This window comes from Filicampus tigris, chromosome 17, assembly GCF_054856515.1.
Source record: "Filicampus tigris isolate MCC_2025a chromosome 17, RoL_Ftig_1.0, whole genome shotgun sequence".
In the NCBI taxonomy this organism is placed as follows: Eukaryota; Metazoa; Chordata; class Actinopteri; order Syngnathiformes; family Syngnathidae; genus Filicampus; species Filicampus tigris.
The window spans coordinates 6,183,241-6,201,276 of record NC_141233.1 but is presented as its reverse complement, the minus strand read 5'-3'; the positions used below and the strand labels follow the sequence as shown (position 1 = coordinate 6,201,276).

Genomic DNA, 18,036 nt, shown 5'->3' with positions numbered 1-18,036 from the left:
TTCACAAGCAACTTCGACTTACACGATTAAAACAAGTTTATAATGCTGAAAAAATACCTTGGAATAATTATAAGAGTAAATATGGTATAACCTACGAACAATTATTCTATCATTCCCTCCTGTTTATCACATATTTGCTCAAACCCTTCGTCCAATTTCATTCACCCATTATTATGAGAACAAATATATTTACCCCTCTTCTTATGAAAACAAAATATTTACCCTCAGAAGCACCGTTAATCTGTATTCATAGTCACCTAAATCTGGAAACGAATCAGCCATGTAACAATGTACATCATCATCATCATCACCTTTAATGTCACGATCCAGTAAAGGATACAATTGAGCCATTCGGTTCCAAATGGGGGGGAGTGCTGTTGTCATCAATCTGTTAAGGAGAGAGCGCAGACAAGGAATACAACAAACAACATCCACACAAGGTCAAAAAGCTGTAAAAACAGCGATTGATACCGAAATTGAGGACACCAGAGCTTCGCATTGTCCCAAGGCATTCATCCAGGAGTCCCACATGGAGCGTGGGACAGAGTGTTCCTTCAACCTGCCATTCAAGGGATCGGGATCACTCTCCGGCCTCGGTGAGGCTGCCATCTGCATCCGTGTTGTTGGGAGCGAATGTGCAGAGCTGCTCTCCGTTAATAGCACATACTCCTCCTGTCCCAACCAACAACACGTCAACAACCGTCGTGTTTTGGAACGCCATAAGCGAGGTGGCTGATAGCTGTTCATGCACAGCTTCAAACCCACTCTGTGTCCAATTGCCCAATTTTTTTGTACGTTACAATGGATGTAGTTGATCCTGTCTACGTTCTTGCTATGTTTTTAACACCACCAACAAAAGGAAGGACTCGAATCCTGCTGTTATCTGGTTCACTAATAATTTGTACGCACTCTGAACACCACGGGGGACACCAATGCATGTTGGACCATCTTGGTTTTGCCAATTTACTGCTCTTTTCTGATGTTGCCAATGTTTTGCCATGGCAGTGGATCATTTTGTTGTTAACTCTTGGACAGGCGTGGGACTTGTGTACAGACACAAGTAATAACAAAGTCACCAGAGCACAAAGGTCTGTTACATTCATGGGTAAAAAATGTTTCAAACAGTCGAGCATCTCCGCACCACCACCAGCTGTCCCGTCTTGGCTCCAATCATCTTTCTCTCTTCAAGAGGGAGAGGTTACCAGCACTTCACCTCTCTATGTGGTGCAACTAAAAGTGTTCTCTTCCTGTACTTGATCAAATGTGTGTGTCGCACAATGCTCTTGTGCCAGTTCCCTCTCCTGCCCCTTCAGGAAAGGCAAGGGAAGGACAGCCCACCTTTGGTTCAGATCGCATCTCGTCCCGTTATTCAACAATCTTTACAAAATGACTTCCATTATCACTCCAAATCATTTGTGGTATACCGTAGTGATATATTTACACAATGTCCTTGTCACAGTAATAGCGCAATTTCAACCCAGTTTGAGAACACATTAATTAGCATTAGGCAATATTAGTATAGTCCTATTTTGTTCAGTCGAATAATAAAATCCCACCTAAAGGATACTGTGATTGTATGTGTGACTTGACTAAAACACACTAAGTAGCATTTCCTTATGAACTACGGTTTATACTAGTCACATCGATATGCAGCAAAGCCATGTTCCACAATCTATACCATCCTTCCCCCTGAAGAGACGTGACATGGCCCACGACTCTTAATTGCTACCCACGTAAACAGGCCTTATGGAAGGATGGGGTCACCTTCTTTACGACATATGATTCAACATTTCCTATTACCCCGTTATTTTCCCAAAAGGTTCACTCACTATTTTGCATGTCTGTCAGTATTGTGTCTTCGAGTGGCGTGTTATCATCTGGTATTTGGTCGACTGAAAGTACGCCATAAATGCCAACAGATGTTCCTTCCGTGTGTGTGTGTGTGTGTGTGTTTTGTCTCATTACTGTTTGAGAAAAATGTAACCTTCTCTTGCTACCCCGTTTGCGTACATGTTCTCCAAGTGTTATTCCATCATGAAAAGTACTTGCCATGTCTTTCATGTGTACACATTGTCTAAGCGTTATTTTATTATGAAAAGTACTTCCCATTATATTAATGCATTATCTCTGTCTATGTTCTGCTGTCCCATTAATTATTCCCACCAATTCAGCACTTCGAGGGTGGTAAGCACCAAGATTCTCAGATCAATGTGAACCATCACTCCTATTTTGTCCACAATTTGGTCAACAAAACGGGTACCATCATCATTGTACGTTTTTTAGAAATGCCATATCTTGGGATGATATCTCTGCAAAGTGCTTTTGCCACCGTCAACGCGTCTGAATGTTTGGTATCGGGAATAGTTCTAGCCATTTTGAAAAGGCATCTATGATGACCAAACATTAGTTTTCCCCATACTTCGGTTCAATTAAAAAAATAAAATAAAATAATAATAATAATAAATAAACATATGAATAAGATGAAATGGATAATGTGGTAAAGTGTTACTTGGTCTCAAGTTACCTAGTATACTGTGTCTTGCACATGACAAGCATGCCCTACAGAAAGTATTGGAAAGTCACGTTTATTTTACTTACTTTTTATTTACGTTCTAAGTCCTCCTCCATTATTCTTAGCGGCTGTCTCCGACGTACTGTCGTCCCTCAAACAGCCGCGAATTAGAGGCTATGCTAAGCTAGCTGCCAAACTGACCTGGAAGTACATAAACATGTATTTAAAAAAAAATACGTTCCCTCCAAAAACGTCGCGTTATCCCTCAATTTTTGCAAGGGAACGCAAATCTTTGTGAGGGAATGCAATCTTTGCGAGGGAACAGAATTTTTTTCTTTTTTTTACTTCCATGTCACCTTCGGGGCTCCGTTGTACGATTAAAGTATGAGGGATGAATTTGAAAAAGAATGCAATTTTAAATACATTGTCACATCCATAAATGCGGTGAAATAAAGTTCATTTTCAGTACAACAACTTAAGGGAAAAGAGGCTAAATTAATGCATGTTTTGCTAAAAAACTCAGTAGGCAGGATTTAAAAATGGAGCTCAAGGGCCATACTGTATTGCCAATATTACGTTTCTTTTCGGGTGTCACTCTCTTTTTCTCCTCCTAGGTGCTGCTAGAACAATGTCTAAAGACACACGCAACACACACACACACACACACATTCTTTCTAATAGAAATCACTCAAACTATAAATACTAACCTGTCTTTATTTTAACATGATTTTTATTTTTTTATTTTATTCTTCTATATGCATAAATAAAACACAAGTTGTTATCCATTGCAAAATAACTACCTTTATTTATTTATTTATTTTTATTTAACAAATATAGACAACAAAGTACAAGATAGTAGTCAGGCAATACAATTAACATCTTTGAATATGTATACAATACTATCAAAAATAGAATTTTACATTAAAACAAATAAGAATTACAACAAAATAAAATAAATTCACCTTTCAAAACAGGGATATCCGTGAGTTACTCTTTAAACATTTCTGCGTGTAAAGTAATTATTGATTTACATTTATTATTTATTAGATCAAGAGACTTAAAACAATTATCTACGTCAATCAAAAATAAATTAAACAACGGGGTAGAATTTAGAAATTTACATTTATGGATGTGAAATTTTCCCAACAAAACATATAAATGAACAATAGTACACAGCTTTTTTTCTTTAGATTCAAACAAAGTAACAAAATAAATGCCTACCATCTACGTACAAATCATTATGACATATCACACAATGCAGTTCTACAATTTGTCAGTCAAATCCACACTGTGATTCACAGTACGTTTTCAATGACCGTGGATGTGGAGGTCTTTTGTCTGAGGATGCGCGGGCAGGTAACGCTGCAGGCGGGAAAACCAACATGGAGGGTCATTCGAGGAACGAGGAAAGACGTAGCAGAAGAGCACGAGGAAGGAGGTCAGTTGTGCCAAGGTAACCTCTGAGTGAGTTCGCATCGCATTATCAGAAACATGCGAAGTGAACATTTTGCATTTGACGTGAACCCTTTTTGCAATCTCAGCTGCCAACATAACATCCATCACCATGTTTTTGCTGTTTACACTTTATACTTCAGGTTCTGTGGTCATTATCCATATATTGTCCCGTTGTCATGAGCCCCTATTTGTTCCTTATGTTATACATAGTTTAGATAATATGTGTTACATAAAAGACCTGGAATTATGTGTCCTATTTAGAGGAAATATCACACACACTGTTCACCAAACAAACCCTAACCCTGATAATTAATGTATGTATGGATCCACTTAAAAGATTTTTTTTTTTTAATTGTGAAGCTCCCTTTACACATTCAAACAGACACTGGTGGATGTCGATTTGACCCCTTTCGGTACCAAATAACACACAAAAAAACCCACCTTTTCCTCTTTTGCATCTGTTGAAGAGTCTCGGGAAGTGGTTGCTTAAAACTCTCCGGCAGGAACAGTGTGGCCAGGACCGACAGCATGGCCAGAGTGCCCAAGGTGATGTACGGCAGATACTTGAAGTAGATGTCTGTGCCGTACCAACATGAAAGTGGTCACAAAATCATAGTCAAAACGCCAAAGTCACAGTAAACACTTTGGAACTCCTCCCCCAAAAAGTGCTTACTCAGCTGTATAACAAAGGGTGCAATGCAGCTTCCTGTTCGCGACACCATTACACAGATCCCAGACGCCGTGTTCCTCAGGCCCGTCGGGTACAGCTCAGCCGTGAAGGCGAACAGCAGCGATGTTCCCGCCGTGGCGCCAAACTTACCCAAGATCTCAAGGGCTACAGCCAGGCCAAGGATACCTGAGGGGAAGGCCAAGGATAGCAGTCCAAGAACTGTACTGGTTCGTAAGTACAACTTGGCACAAAATGGCTGAGGGAGCCCTACTTAAGATGGCGGAAGAACCACAACAGGTTTTGAACTACGCCTCAGTGCAAGATGAATTAGGGAGTTGTTTTAATCAAGACACAAGATGGCTGAAGGAGCCTTACTAGATTTTAACTATACCCCAGCACCAGATGGCCAAAAACAGAATGGCTGCCCCGCTAAAAAAATCACAAAAAACAACCAGCATAGACCATCACGGTTTTCTTGTGTTTTCGTGCTGGTGTTGCTGGTGTTGCCAGCAAGAACAGCAGGAAAAGCAAAACAAAACAGCCAAGATTCAAACAACCGAACCTTTGGTCACTGGGAAACCCGCTCTACGAACTCAGCCACAGCCGCCCAGGCCAGCCTGTTGCTGGGGCCCTGCCAGGGGCTGGTGATAGCTGGTGGCTAGCTGGTCTTGCTGGTGTCACCAGTTACCAGCAGGACCACAACATGTTGGTCTTCCTGGGTCACTTTGGTTCAGCTGGTAGGGTGGGTGACCGAGCCCTACTGCTTTTGAACTAAGAGCTGTGGGAGCAATACTGGTTCTTAACTACGCCTTTCCATAAAGTGGTTGCAGGAGAACAACGCTAGATGGCTGAAGGTGCGCTACTGGTTTTGAACGGTGCCCCTGCACAAAATGGCTGATAGAGGGAGCCCTACTGCTTTTCAGTTATGCCTCTTTCCTGTTCTGGTTTTGAGCTCAACTATTTGAGCTTAGATGTGCTGCTCACTCTGAGGCACCAGCTGAATGGAGAATAGCGCCAGGCCCACGGTGAGGAAGACGGCCACTATGGCGAGGCGTCGCGGGAAGTATCGGATGGCTAGACTGCAGCTCATGTACGCCGGCACCTCCACCACGGCAGACAGGAAGCAGCTGATATACGGATCAGAGTGGAGCTGCGACGTGTTTAGAGACAAGCCATAGTAGCAGACGCTCAGCGTGAACCTGCCAACGAGAGAGGGCGCCGTCAATGTGTGGTTGTGGTGGTCGTTCTTTTCTGATGGCTGTGAACTCACCATACCCAGCACATGAGGACGGTCGTCATGGCATTGCTTCTTTTCCTCACCAGGTCCAGAACAGTGTAGCGCTCCACTGGCCTCTCCTCATCTGCCTACAATGTACAACAATTGTTAGCATTCAACCAACCGCCCTGCTAACAAGCGTGTATTGTACACTATAGAGTGACACAGGAGTGGATTTTCACTCCCAGCCCCCTCGCATAAAAAAAAATCCTGTCCCGGACCATGGTAAAAAAAAAAGAAAATTAAATTCTGCCCCGTCCCATCCCTGTGAAAACAACTTCCCATCCCATCCTGCTACCGTCAGAATGACTCCCACTCCTGTACTGCACCCATTTTGGAGGTCAGTTACATAAAAAAATAAACCAAAAAAAAACAGTTGCCCCGCTTCCTCATGGACTCTCCTGCTCCCATAAACTTTTTATCCTGTACCATCCCAATCCCATGATTAAAGATAAAATTTAATCCCAATCTCGCGCGATTCCGTAATGGTAGAAAATGAAATTGGCAGCTTCTACACTCAGTGGCCACAACATTTTCTAAAATGAAGGCCTTAATTAGACACCATTTCAGCTACTAGCAAATCATCCACATGCAGCTAGCATCTTTCAACCACGCAACATTTTTCTTTTTGGGGTTGGAAGTTTCTCTCCTGCTTGAAGTTCCTTGATAGCTGCTAGCTCTTAGCCTGATTAGCAGTTAGCAACTCTACCCCCTATGGTACCGCTAGCAGCGTTCAACTGCTCAGCTCAGTTATTTGGACACATTCAGGACTTTTTTTTCATACAACGTTCATATTGGTGGCAGTAATGAAGTGTCCATCAAGTGCACAGACACAAAAGTCCAACTTGCATGCAACATGGATTCATTGAAGATCTTCTCCGGTGCGACCACTCGGTTCATCTTGGCAGCTTTTTTGATGATGGCCTCGGCCTCCATCACTCGGCCCTGAGACAGCAGCCACATGGGAGACTCTGGGAGGATCCTGTCACACACTTTACTTTAGTATTTATTCTTCAAATGACTTTTTATGACATCTGTACTTTGTAGTCCTTACTTTGTCAAAACGGTCTCCTTTCCTGTAATTGGCTTTATTGCTCTCTTACTAGTGATAACAAAGTACTAGTACTTGGACCTTAAGCTGAATATCAAGGACAGCAATAAATGCAATTGCTTTCCATATAATCAGCACTTTTGCCTCCTCTGTAGTCTTAAAATAACAAGACAGCAAGTCCATCCATCCATCCATTATCTATACCGCTTATCCTCACAAGGGTCGCGGGCGCGCTGGAGCCTATCCCAGCTGTCATCGGGTAGTAGGCGAGGGACACCCTGAATTGGTTGCCAGCCAATCACAGGCCACACAGAGACAAACAAACATCCGCACTCACAATCACACCTAGGGGCAATTTAGAGTGTAGATAGCAAGCCATTGTTGTCCATATAATATCCATGTGCCTACCACCACAGGGGGATGTAGAAGAGGCCGGGCAGTGCAATGGCCAGCAGCAGCGTCTTCCAACTCCGGAGGAAGTAGGCCAAGAGCGGCAGCGTCATGTATCCAAAGGCGAAGCCCAGACACACGCCCATCGATGAGTAAGCCACCCGAGCGTTGCCCGTGAGGATTTCTGTGCCTGTGCCGGCAAAAACAACTTATTCGAATTTCCTGTAGTGTAAAGCAGGGGTTCTGAAACCTCCATGGGTGCATTTCGCCTTCAGGATTTTGAGATTTTTAAAGTCTGTGCTGAGCAGTTTGTGATCACAACTTGTTCATCTAGTCATTTTGTCACCAGACAGGAACATTTCCAATGGCCTTAACACTGCTGTCATTAAGCCTCTAGACCAGTCTTGATGCCACAGTACAGAACAAGTACCGGTTCATATCAAACCTGACATTCTTCGTTAAAGTAGTCCTATAAAAAGTTAAGTATACCATCATCTCATTGGCTTTGTCATGTCTAACAATGGTTTTGATACTTTCCAAGAGGCTTTAGCCCTCACCACAACACTGAGAAAAGTTGAAAACTCTGATCAAGCTGACAAATGATATTCGTCTGAACACAGGCCGGACAAGTCTCAGTCTTAGTTCTGCTTGACCCGAGTGCTGCCTTTGACACAGACAACCATGTGATCTTTTAACAAAGGTTAAAAAACTGGGCTATAATATTTGGTGCTAGTCTGAACTGGTTCGAGTCCTATCTTGAGGACAGGATGTATTTTGTTGAAATTAGTAACTGTGTCTCAGACCAAATGGCCATGACCTGTGGGATTCCCCAGGTGTCAATCCTCACACTCCTATTGTTTAATCTATACACGCTGTTAATATGCAGCAATCAAGTGCCCTATGCAGATGACACTCAGATCTACATGTCACTGACGGTGGATGAACATACACTTGTAGATTCGCTTTGGCTGTGTCTCTGTGGATGTAAATCAATTTTATCCAGCAAAACTCTGACAAAATTAAATCATTGTCCATCACATTGAGACTGTCTTGCTCTAAAATGTATTACTCAAGTTAGAAACCTAGGGTAAACATAGGACTCAGACCTGAATTTTAACAGCCACAATAAATCGATAACATCAGCAGCTTTTCCCCATCTAAAAACATAGCAAAAATCAAAGGAATTTGAACCCGATTTTAACACAAGGAGTCCCATGGTTTTTCAACCTACCTCGAACTCGCAGACCTGGTCATTTGACCAGGAAGGGAGGGGTGTGTCGGGTGATAAACCGAGCTATTGTTATGTTAAAGATTATTAACCTGTGTTTTGCAATGCAATTCCACCCCCTCTCCCTCTCTCCTCAAATTCTGCAAGTTATCCACATCAACACGAAGCCACACGGGCGATGGTTGCTCTCTGGTATTGCAAGCAGACTACACTTCATTGACCATTTGTTTGGGGGGAAGCCCAACCCATGTTTGTTTGGGTAGCAGCCTACCCATCATTAGACTGTTGCTCGCAAACACATAGACAAAACCTGGTAAAAATAACAATAATGAGGTGAAGAAAACAAAAGCCCCAAATGACTTCAGCCGTATCCACACATCTTGATTTTTCTTTTTCTTTTTTTTTTTTTTTACCTGGCGCATAGATAGTCAACTACATTACTTTGTTGACCATTTTAGCCAGGGATAGCCATGACCGAGTAGCCTAAAGGCCATATCTCAGTGATCGGCAAGTGCTTGCAGGGTAGCAAATGTTTGTTTTTGTCAGGGTTCAGAAAACATTGCTAACATGTTCACAAATAGTTTTGCTTCTCGAAAACAGTAGCAAAGCAGTCGTTAGCCATTTACTATAAGTCACAAGTTGTTTTTGATTCGCCAGTACTAGAAACCACATTAACATCGTTCCAGACCAGCCATGATGCCTCAAACATCCATGGATGCCCTGAGAATCTGCTTTCACAGGTGACACACTTGTACACTTGTTCTGGGAAGCAAATGATTGTCGTAGGGTGGTACTAGTATTGTTATTATTATTGCGGTTATCATTGCTGTCTGTTTGAACATTTCCCAGTCTGTTGTATCAAAGCAGTCTTGAAGAGCAGAGTAGGGCCTCTCTGGCCACACTCTTACCTGCTTCAAAACTGGTTTGGCAACTTTCACACTATGCTGGCATTAGCATCCCCACATCAGAATCTCTGATAACATCACTGTTATGCTAATGCAAACAATAACGTCGCGTGGTGATTGGTCCCGACTGGAATTGATACAAAAACGGCAAACGATGCCAAGGAATTGAAACGTTGGGAACCGCTTCAACTCAAGAACCGGTTTTCAATTCCCATCGCTAAACTGCGCTCTAAGAAAAAAACATACCCAGCACATAACAGGATATATAGTTGGAGATATTGCCAAGGCCGTTGCAGAAGAGAAGCAAGCAGAACACCTCCCAGGACGAAGCTGCAATCTCTGCCGCTGAGAACACGGCCTGAATGATCATAGTGGCGAAGAGCACCGGCTTGCGGCCAAATCTGGAAAAAATAAACCAAATAACACTCAGTTGCAAACCGTCATCTAGTACCTAGTTCCTGTGAATTCTTGATCCCTAGTAGGTACCTGTCAGCAAGCACTCCGGAAAAAAAGGATCCCACCAGGACTCCCAGGAAAAAAATGGTGGCGGTCAAGGGTTGCTTCCAACGCTGACTGCACACCAAGTCGAACTGGAAGTGCATAATTGACAGCGTCAACCATGCCAAGTCCTTAAAGTCAGCAGGTATTAAGATACCCCCATTCACTTTGATGGTGCAATGTAAGACTGGGCGATATGGCTTGAAAATAGAAATTCATAAAAATCAAATTTTCGATATTAACAAAAGTTTTCAAATAGGTCAGGGTTCAATCCTGGGGCCCTTATTATTTAATCTATATATATATACACACACATATACTTTTAAAGAAAAAAAAATACCCAGCCAATGCAAGAGCACATAACTGAACAGACCATGATGAACTACAAAAGTTTCAACATGTTGAGGGTTTATATATCTGAACAAAAATCATTTTATGCAAAAAAAAAAAAAAAACACCTGGGAAACCACAGTGGACTGGTAGACATCAGTGCCATAGACCCAGCCGTCTGTGCAGTCCTCCTGTTCCAGAGTGCTCAGATTGACGTCATGCCCTGGCAGCAGCCCACTGGCTGAGAGGTTACGGAGCAAGTCTAACCGGTAGCGGCGGCATTGGCTCGGCTGCAGCTCCCCGTCCACCACCTCAAGGCATACACATGAAAACCTCAAGACACTTTTTTGTGAATACTGACAGCAATGTGAGGAGAAGCGGTATGGATAATGAATGAATGACAGCAATTTGGCTTGTTGTGAAAAATGAATATCACTACTTCTTTTCTGTATCCGAAACGACATCAGGCAAACTGCTCAGGGATTAGGATTCATACATGACTAAGAGTTCATGTCATTCTGGTCATTCTTCTGCCTGAGGTCAACATTCATAACATCACAAGTTAAAAGTCAGCATCATTACTTCCTTAAAGTAAAATGTTTGGGTTTTTTTAATAAATGCTTTCTAAATTGCAAATTTGGACTCTTTATTGAATTCCCTTATCAACAATGCCTGTTTTTTAAAGGCTGTCCCTCAGATATGAGGGTTCAAAGGAAAGGGGCCATGCCATTTTTTTCCGAAAATTCGGGGGGCCGTAGCTCCCAAACCTCTGCTCCAATTGTCCTCAACTTTGAGATTTAGTGTTGTGCCATCACTATAAACAAGTCCACAAAGTTTCATGAAAATCAAAATCTGCTTGGTTAAACTTTTCTGTTATTTGGAGTGATATAGCATGGACTGACCGTGTGTGTGTCAAAAATACAATAAATTCCTGCTTGTGTGAATGCTGAGAGATAAGCATTCATAAAACAGGTGCCATATACTCCTTGAAAACAAATGTTATGTGAATTCCCTGATATGACCATTCACATACCAAAACTGTGTCAAAATCAGTTACAGTTGGGCCTTTTTTCAACTTTAAGTGTTCTGATTTTGTTGTTGTTTCATGAATGCTTAGAGATGACTAAAGCAGTAATTTACCTCAAGAGGGACGGCAGCATCTCGCCACTCCTGGCTGAGGTTGGCATTGGGGATCCAGCATTGATGCTGTGGTGTGTCGGTGATAAACACAAGCGAGAAGGAGCCCGACCCGTTTGGCAAGATGGTGGAGCAGAGTAGGAAGAAAATCATTAACTGGAAGCGACCCCACGTTCCCAGGAAGGCCACGCTGCTATCATAGTGCTGCATGGCCCGTGTCCGCGCGAACTACCCAAAGCTGATAAAGCGCAACGTGGCAATGCTCAAACTAGCTGGGGCCTCCAGGGTTTATTTGCTGGGTTTTTTTTTTTTTTTTTTTTAAATAATGCTTTATTGAACAAATTGCACATCACAGCATTAATTACTGTAGGAGTCATATCGAAATGGTGCAAATTTGGATCAAACAAACAATGCCAGGCGAATACAACACAATAAGCGGTGAAGTTATGCCGATATCCCCCTGCATGAAGTTCTTTGGTGAAATCAATTTTAAATGCTTTGAAGATAAGACATTCCTTTGTTTACTTGTGATTTTCTGGAGGTCAAAATGTCTTGTGATGAACTAGAACAAGAAACAAATTATCATTTATCTTTGTTGTTTACATTCGCCTTGCTCGAACGCTTTGAGTTCAGAATTGGACAATCCGAGTGGGGAAATTGGTCGATTTCCCACCTTCCTCGATTGCAGCATGAGGTACGGATCTCTGTAAAAACCCCAGACGGAGCTTTGAGAGAGCCCCTATACCAGGGGTGGGCAATTCCGGCCCTGGAGGACCTGCATGTTTTGTATGTCACCTTGGTGCAACCCACCTGATTCAAATGATCAGGATCATTATCCAGCTTCTGCAGACCATGATCCAGCTTCTGCAGACCATGCTGATTATATGATCATTTGAATCAGGTGTGTTGCAGAAGGGAGAGATGGAAAACAGGCAGGATACCGGCCCTCAAGAAACAGATTGTTTTAGGTGTCTCCATCTTACAACGCACCTGAAATCAGTGTGTCAAAATAAAAAGCAAATTACACACAAAACATGATTGGCTGTCGGCGTCTTTATGTCCGTGCGCATCAGTGTTGGCATTTACGGTAAATGTTAGTAGGCCTACAAGAATGCCTGTTTCGAAAGGACCTATTAACCACCTTGCACTTTTATCTGTTTCGGCACGTGTACGTAATCTATTTTTTTTATTACGTTAATACGTTGATACGTTTAATTACTGTCAATCAGGAAAGGCGCATAGTTATGATCCAAAATCGATCTAAATCGATGACGTGTACTTATGGGTCCTTCCGGACTTCCGGTGGTGCGTAAACATCACAAGTTAGGCAGCCTCGCCTGTAAAATGTAAGTTTTTACTCTTTTACCTGTGACGTTCCGTCTGCATATTTAACAAAATACCCGTTCAAAGCTGAAGTGAACTTCCGTATTATTATTGTCCGCTTGTCCAGGTCTAAAGTAACGTTTAAAATCACGCTGACGTCGGACCCCCGGCTCCCTTTTAAAGTGTGAGTACTCTACACTCAATGACAGCCCAGCGGTTAAAAACGATCCGAAATGTTACTTCAACCAATTATCTTCTAAATTTGAGTCTCATTCCTCTACTTGTTTTATTCCGAGGACGTTGTTTGAGTTTATATATGAGCGGCTCGTCGCTTTCAGCACAGCTTTTAGTGCTAGCATATGCCAGTCACAAAAGGTGGCAAAAGTACTCTGTACAAATACAACTACATATTCTTGCTAGGTTATAGTAAAAAATAAATTGTTGAAATTTGACATGTGGGCAGGTACTCTAGACCAGTGTTTTTCAAACTCTGTGGTAATTGTCTAGGTAATTGTCTTTTTTTTCTTTCTTTCTTTCTTTAGTGACGTGCGAATTAGTGACGCATGTTTATCCAAACAGGCCCATGTTTCACACTGAGTATCAATAGGAGACATTATAAAATATGTTTTTCTTTGTGTTTATTTAATTCCTATTCAATATGTTATAATATAACGTCATTCTTCAATGTTAAAAAAAATGCTTATATAAACAATATATCACCTATATTGTTAAAATAAACTTTTTTTTTTCTTCACAATTTCAGCTGGTGGTGTGCCGCGGGTTTTTTTCAATGAAATAAATGTGCCTTGACTCCAAAAAGTTTGAAAAACACTGCTCTACACAGTGAATGACATTTGTTTACAAAATTAATCAGTTGAATGAATCTGTTCCGTAACCTCCTAACTTCAAACAAAATCAGTATAGCTTTAGAGTATTGTAATGTGATATATATCATTTTCAAATAGATTAAGTGTCCCAGAGAGCACGCCGTTCACAGCAGTTTTGAAGTTCGCCGCTGAGGAGGTAAGACACTGCTAGCAACAATGACAATTTAAAAATTTTCAACCCCTCTAGCCGTTGCTCTTCAGAAAAACAAACCACACAATTTTTAGTATACACATTGGTATTTTTTACTGATATTGCCAAAAGTGTGTTTTAGTAACATAAATATGTTTACAGTGTGTAACATGGGTAAAACTATATTTAAAAAATATGGTGTGTCTATCTAGTTTTCCCCCCCACACACATTTCTACTTGACTTTGTGTACAGTTCAAAGTGCCATCAGCCACCAGCGCCATCATCACCAATGGTGAGTTGTTGTCACAATCTGATGTATATATTTACCATGCATGTTTTTGGAATGTGGGAGGAAACTGGAGTACCCGGAGAAAACCCACGCCGGCACGGGGAGAACATGCAAACTCCACACAGGGCAGCCGGGGCCGGGATCGAACCCACGACCTCTGAACTGTGAGGCGGACGTGCTAACCAGTCGCCCACCGTGCAAAACAACAGATTTTTTTTGTTTTTTAAATATGTTTATTCTGAAAAGATGACAAGTAAACGGTACATTTTTTAGAAAAAATAAAGGTGAACCATTCGGGTGATCCATCCATCCATCCATTATCTGTACCGCTTCTCCTCACAAGGGTCGCGGGGCATGCTGGAGCCTATCCCAGCTGTCTTTGGGCAGTAGGCGGGGGACACCCTGAACCGGTTGCCACCCAATCGCAGGGCACACAGAGACAAACATCCGCACTCACAATCACACCTAGGGGCAATTTAGAGTCTCCAATCAACTTACCATGCATGTTTTTGGAATGTGGGAGGAAACCGGAGTGCCCGGAGAAAACCCACGCAGGCACGGGGAGAACATGCAAACTCCACACAGGGAGGCCGGAGCCGGGATCGAACCCACGACCTCTGAACTGTGAGGCGGACGTGCTAACCAGTCGACCACCGTGCCGCCCCATTCGGGTGATATTCTAAGAAATTACACCAGAATAAAAAATACACTAACAATAAAGCTGTCTTAATTTTGTAAATTATTTAGACACTATCTAAGTGTTGAAGTTAAAGACAAGTTGTCAATACAGTACATGTATACACTTTTTCTGATGGGAAAAAAAAATACATACAATAACAGTTACAAATATTGCTAACTATATTAAGACGTTGACTTCCTCTTTAAGTTTGACGTTTTTGGCTAAAAAGACTGCTCGTTTCCTCGTCTAAGAAACATTGACAGTCGGATGATGCCGTGCATGTTAGACGTGCTACCTGCAACATAACCGCCGATTTCATGTAGCAATGTCGGCACACAACTTTCGGATTTATCCACGTACCTTTTATTTTAACAGTAAAGCCAGAATGTTCCCAAACAGGAGACCGTACTGTACGGGGGACCTTCAAGCTCTGGCTCTTTTCTGGCTCTCTAAATGGAACAGTAATAGTTGAGTTTTATGTTCCACAGTGTAATGTTTTGCACAGTCTGTGCAATTTGTGCATACTGCTCTGATATGTCCGCTTCCATTGAGTGTTACCAGCTTAGCGTTTATTTTTTGTACCCAGCCTAACAAAATCACGGCGGCATTGTTCATTGTGTCTGTAATCTTACTCCGTGTTTTCATGACAGTATTTTTTTAATTAACACACAACATTTTCTCCTTGCAGACGGAATAGGAATCAACCCTGCGCAGACAGCAGGTGAGCCGTGATACCTACTGTTGATTTGCCAATTATACGCTCCTCACTGCTACTCACAAATAGTATTGGTCCTCGACCAACTCAGCATGCTTGTTTTTGGCATGTGGGAGGACGTGCGAGTAGAAAACTCACACAGGATTCCAGATTTGAACCCATACGTCAGAACTATGAGGCGGATGTTCTAATCACTCACCGGCCATGTATGCACGGTTTACAAAATTGTTTTTACAAATTAATACATCGTTAATTTTTGTTCAATTTGACCAAATTATTATTTTTTGTGCAGTGCAATAGAGCAAGTACATTTTAAAAATACAGAGTGTTCCCAAAAATTTGACATAATTCTAAAAGCAATTATCTTCAAAAGTAGTAAGTACATTGGAATGAAAATGAAATCACTGGAATGTTACATTTTAATACAAATATTTCAACTAAAAGAAATGTCTACATTATTTGAAAAAACTATATGTATGTAAAAAAACTACAGATGTTTTTCTTTTTAATTACAAATAACTAAATAAGTCATACAAGGCTGTAATTTTAATTTAATACGCAGTAGTATTCATGTTTTTGAATAGGTATTGTAATAAAATATTATTCTAATTAAATGTTCGTATTTTAATGCAAAATACATTGAACATTTTAATAATTGTTTATTAAGATGTAAGTGTATTTTTGAATTACTAATTTTAATCAGAAAAAATATTCAAATGAAATGTGTTTTATTTTAATAAAAACATACAAAATAGTCTTAAAATTGCATACATTTTATCAAGACATTTGGTAATTTGTAAATTGTAAAAAAGTAAAATATGTCACATTTTATTAAAACATTAAAAACTAAAATGACTTGATTTTATGAAAAAATATATATAAATTTTCATAAAAGTCAAAAAATCATGTTTCAGTTCCCACACAAGATGACATTGTTGTGTTTTCTTTTTCGATTGTTTTGTCACATTTTAAACAGAAACAGGATGACTCAAATCTGCTGTCTCATGACTCCCGACCAAGGTCGCACTTTTCCGTCGCTTCATCCGCGCCGTCCTCATGTTTTTCTCCCATGTGTTTGCAGGCAACGTGTTCCTGAAGCACGGCTCGGAGTTGCGCATCATCCCTCGTGACCGAGTGGGAGGACAAGGCGACAGACGCCGCTCGTCTCCGCCGAGGAGACCGTGACCACACCTCGCCTCGCGTCCTATTTATGTACTGCTCTACCTTGTGTGTTTTGTGTGTAGATCTACATTCATAATGGCACGCCGCATGCTGCCCACTTGGCATCTCTCAGTAAGTGTATGTAAACAACATTCTTCATTTTTTAGCCTTATGAATGACAATAAAACGGCACTTACATGACGCGCGACAACTAACTTTGGACCATATTTGGTAACTCATTGCGCATTCCGACCGCAGGAACATCAACCCAGAAAGTTTGTGTGTTGTCAAAACTTACTTCCATCGTAATTTACCAGGGCCTGAAGAAGACCCTGCAAGGGTGGGGTAGTACTTTTGAGAGGTTCAGGAGCCAGTGGTGCTCGTAATACCCACTGACAATTGTGACTCGGATTCATCATTGTAATCACAAGGATTTTTTTATTTTTTTTAAAGTGAGAATTGAAAAATGGTAAAGATGTACTTATGTTTCCAATCATTTGACCAATCTCTGTTTATCAAGGCTTTAAGTAAGAACCTGCATGGGTTGGGTGCTGTGTCACTTTTGAGATATCCAAGGATTTTTGGGTTTGAAATGCAACCACATAGGCAGATTGGAACTGTTTTTTGTTCTAAGAACTGCAGTGGATATAAAAAAAAAAAAAAAAAGTAGACACACCCCTATACAAATGTCATGTTTTTGTGATATAAAAAAACAAAACAAATTGAGAGCAAGATCACTCATTTCAAAACTTAACCAGATGGTGGCAGCATCGTGCTTTGAGGCTGTTTTTCTTCAGCCGGAATTGGGACCTCAGTCAAGGCGAATGACTCAGTGAGTATATTTAGAGGACCTTTACATACTGGTCATTTTCCGTGCCCACATAATATTATCATGTCTTTATCAAATTATGAACTACAGATCTTTTCAAAAGCCTGTTTTGCATTAATAAATGTATGATTAATTCTGTTTCAAAGAAAAGGAAAGTATTTTTGCTGGTGCAGATCTTGCACCCGTGTGAAGGCCCCCTCCTTCCTCCTGTGGTTTTACTCTTTTACTGTTTCAAGATTTTTCCTATGACCATCAAACACCAACAGGTGTACATTTCTGCAGAACCCGGTGCAAATGTGGTCGGAACACAAACATTTATTCGGACTGTTTCAAACTCCCCCGTGAACACCCATCACTCCCATAAAAAATACACATGGACATGACTTACAGTTTGGAGATTAAAGGGATGGTTGGGCCGCGATGGCCATGTTTTCACTAACAAGTTCATTTTATATATTTTTTGATCGGGAAAATGAAAAGTTGTCATTTTCCATTTTATAAAGAAATTTGGGAGAAATTAGGAAATAAGTGACTCCATGAACAACGCCTCTTGTTAATGAGGAGAATGGC

General features: G+C 41.2%; 2 protein-coding genes across 4 annotated transcripts; one reads left to right on the top strand and one right to left on the bottom strand.

Annotated features, from left to right (window-relative positions):
* Positions 1-3,343: 3,343 nt before the first annotated feature.
* On the bottom strand, positions 3,344-11,697 carry LOC147133093 (solute carrier family 22 member 4-like). 2 transcript variants are annotated; one of them, XM_086012328.1, is made up of 11 exons: positions 11,456-11,697; positions 10,444-10,626; positions 9,974-10,077; positions 9,734-9,888; positions 7,373-7,544; positions 6,759-6,895; positions 5,908-5,998; positions 5,622-5,836; positions 4,641-4,823; positions 4,409-4,544; positions 3,344-3,874 (listed from the first exon to the last, which is right to left on the bottom strand). In XM_086012328.1, exons 1-11 carry the CDS (start codon positions 11,660-11,662, stop codon positions 3,808-3,810), a joined length of 1,650 nt encoding a protein of 549 aa, XP_085868454.1. In that variant the 5' UTR covers positions 11,663-11,697; the 3' UTR covers positions 3,344-3,807. The 2 variants fall into 2 exon arrangements, with proteins under 2 accessions (XP_085868454.1, XP_085868453.1); XM_086012327.1 differs by having other exon boundaries at positions 3,851-3,972.
* Positions 11,698-12,641: 944 nt separating this feature from the next.
* Positions 12,642-17,604, top strand: ufm1 (ubiquitin-fold modifier 1). 2 transcript variants are annotated; one of them, XR_015090316.1, is made up of 7 exons: positions 12,642-12,798; positions 12,903-12,959; positions 13,741-13,798; positions 14,046-14,085; positions 15,450-15,482; positions 16,558-16,769; positions 17,396-17,604. XR_015090316.1 is itself a non-coding variant. In XM_086057367.1 (6 exons), the coding sequence occupies exons 1-6, from the start codon at positions 12,734-12,736 to the stop codon at positions 16,659-16,661; spliced, it is 357 nt and encodes a 118-aa protein (XP_085913493.1). In that variant the 5' UTR covers positions 12,642-12,733; the 3' UTR covers positions 16,662-16,852. The 2 variants fall into 2 exon arrangements, 1 of the variants encoding a protein (XP_085913493.1); XM_086057367.1 differs by lacking the exon at positions 17,396-17,604 and having other exon boundaries at positions 16,558-16,852.
* Positions 17,605-18,036: the final 432 nt, after the last annotated feature.

Bases quoted from the DNA above. Each gene is read 5' to 3' on its own strand.
- LOC147133093 (XM_086012327.1), bottom strand. From the start codon at position 11,662: ATGCAGCACTATGATAGCAGCGTGGCCTTCCTGGGAACGTGGGGTCGC. The intron at 10,078-10,443 runs GTGTTTTTTTTT...ATGCACTTCCAG, and splicing joins AGTCCACTGTGGTTTCCCAG to TTCGACTTGGTGTGCAGTCA. The intron at 4,824-5,621 runs GTGAGCAGCACA...CCTTCCCCTCAG, and splicing joins CATTCAGCTGGTGCCTCAGA to GTATCCTTGGCCTGGCTGTA.
- ufm1 (XM_086057367.1), top strand. From the start codon at position 12,734: ATGGGTCCTTCCGGACTTCCGGTGGTGCGTAAACATCACAAGTTAGGC. The intron at 12,960-13,740 runs GTGAGTACTCTA...ATTTTCAAATAG, and splicing joins CCCCGGCTCCCTTTTAAAGT to ATTAAGTGTCCCAGAGAGCA. The intron at 13,799-14,045 runs GTAAGACACTGC...CTTTGTGTACAG, and splicing joins TGAAGTTCGCCGCTGAGGAG to TTCAAAGTGCCATCAGCCAC.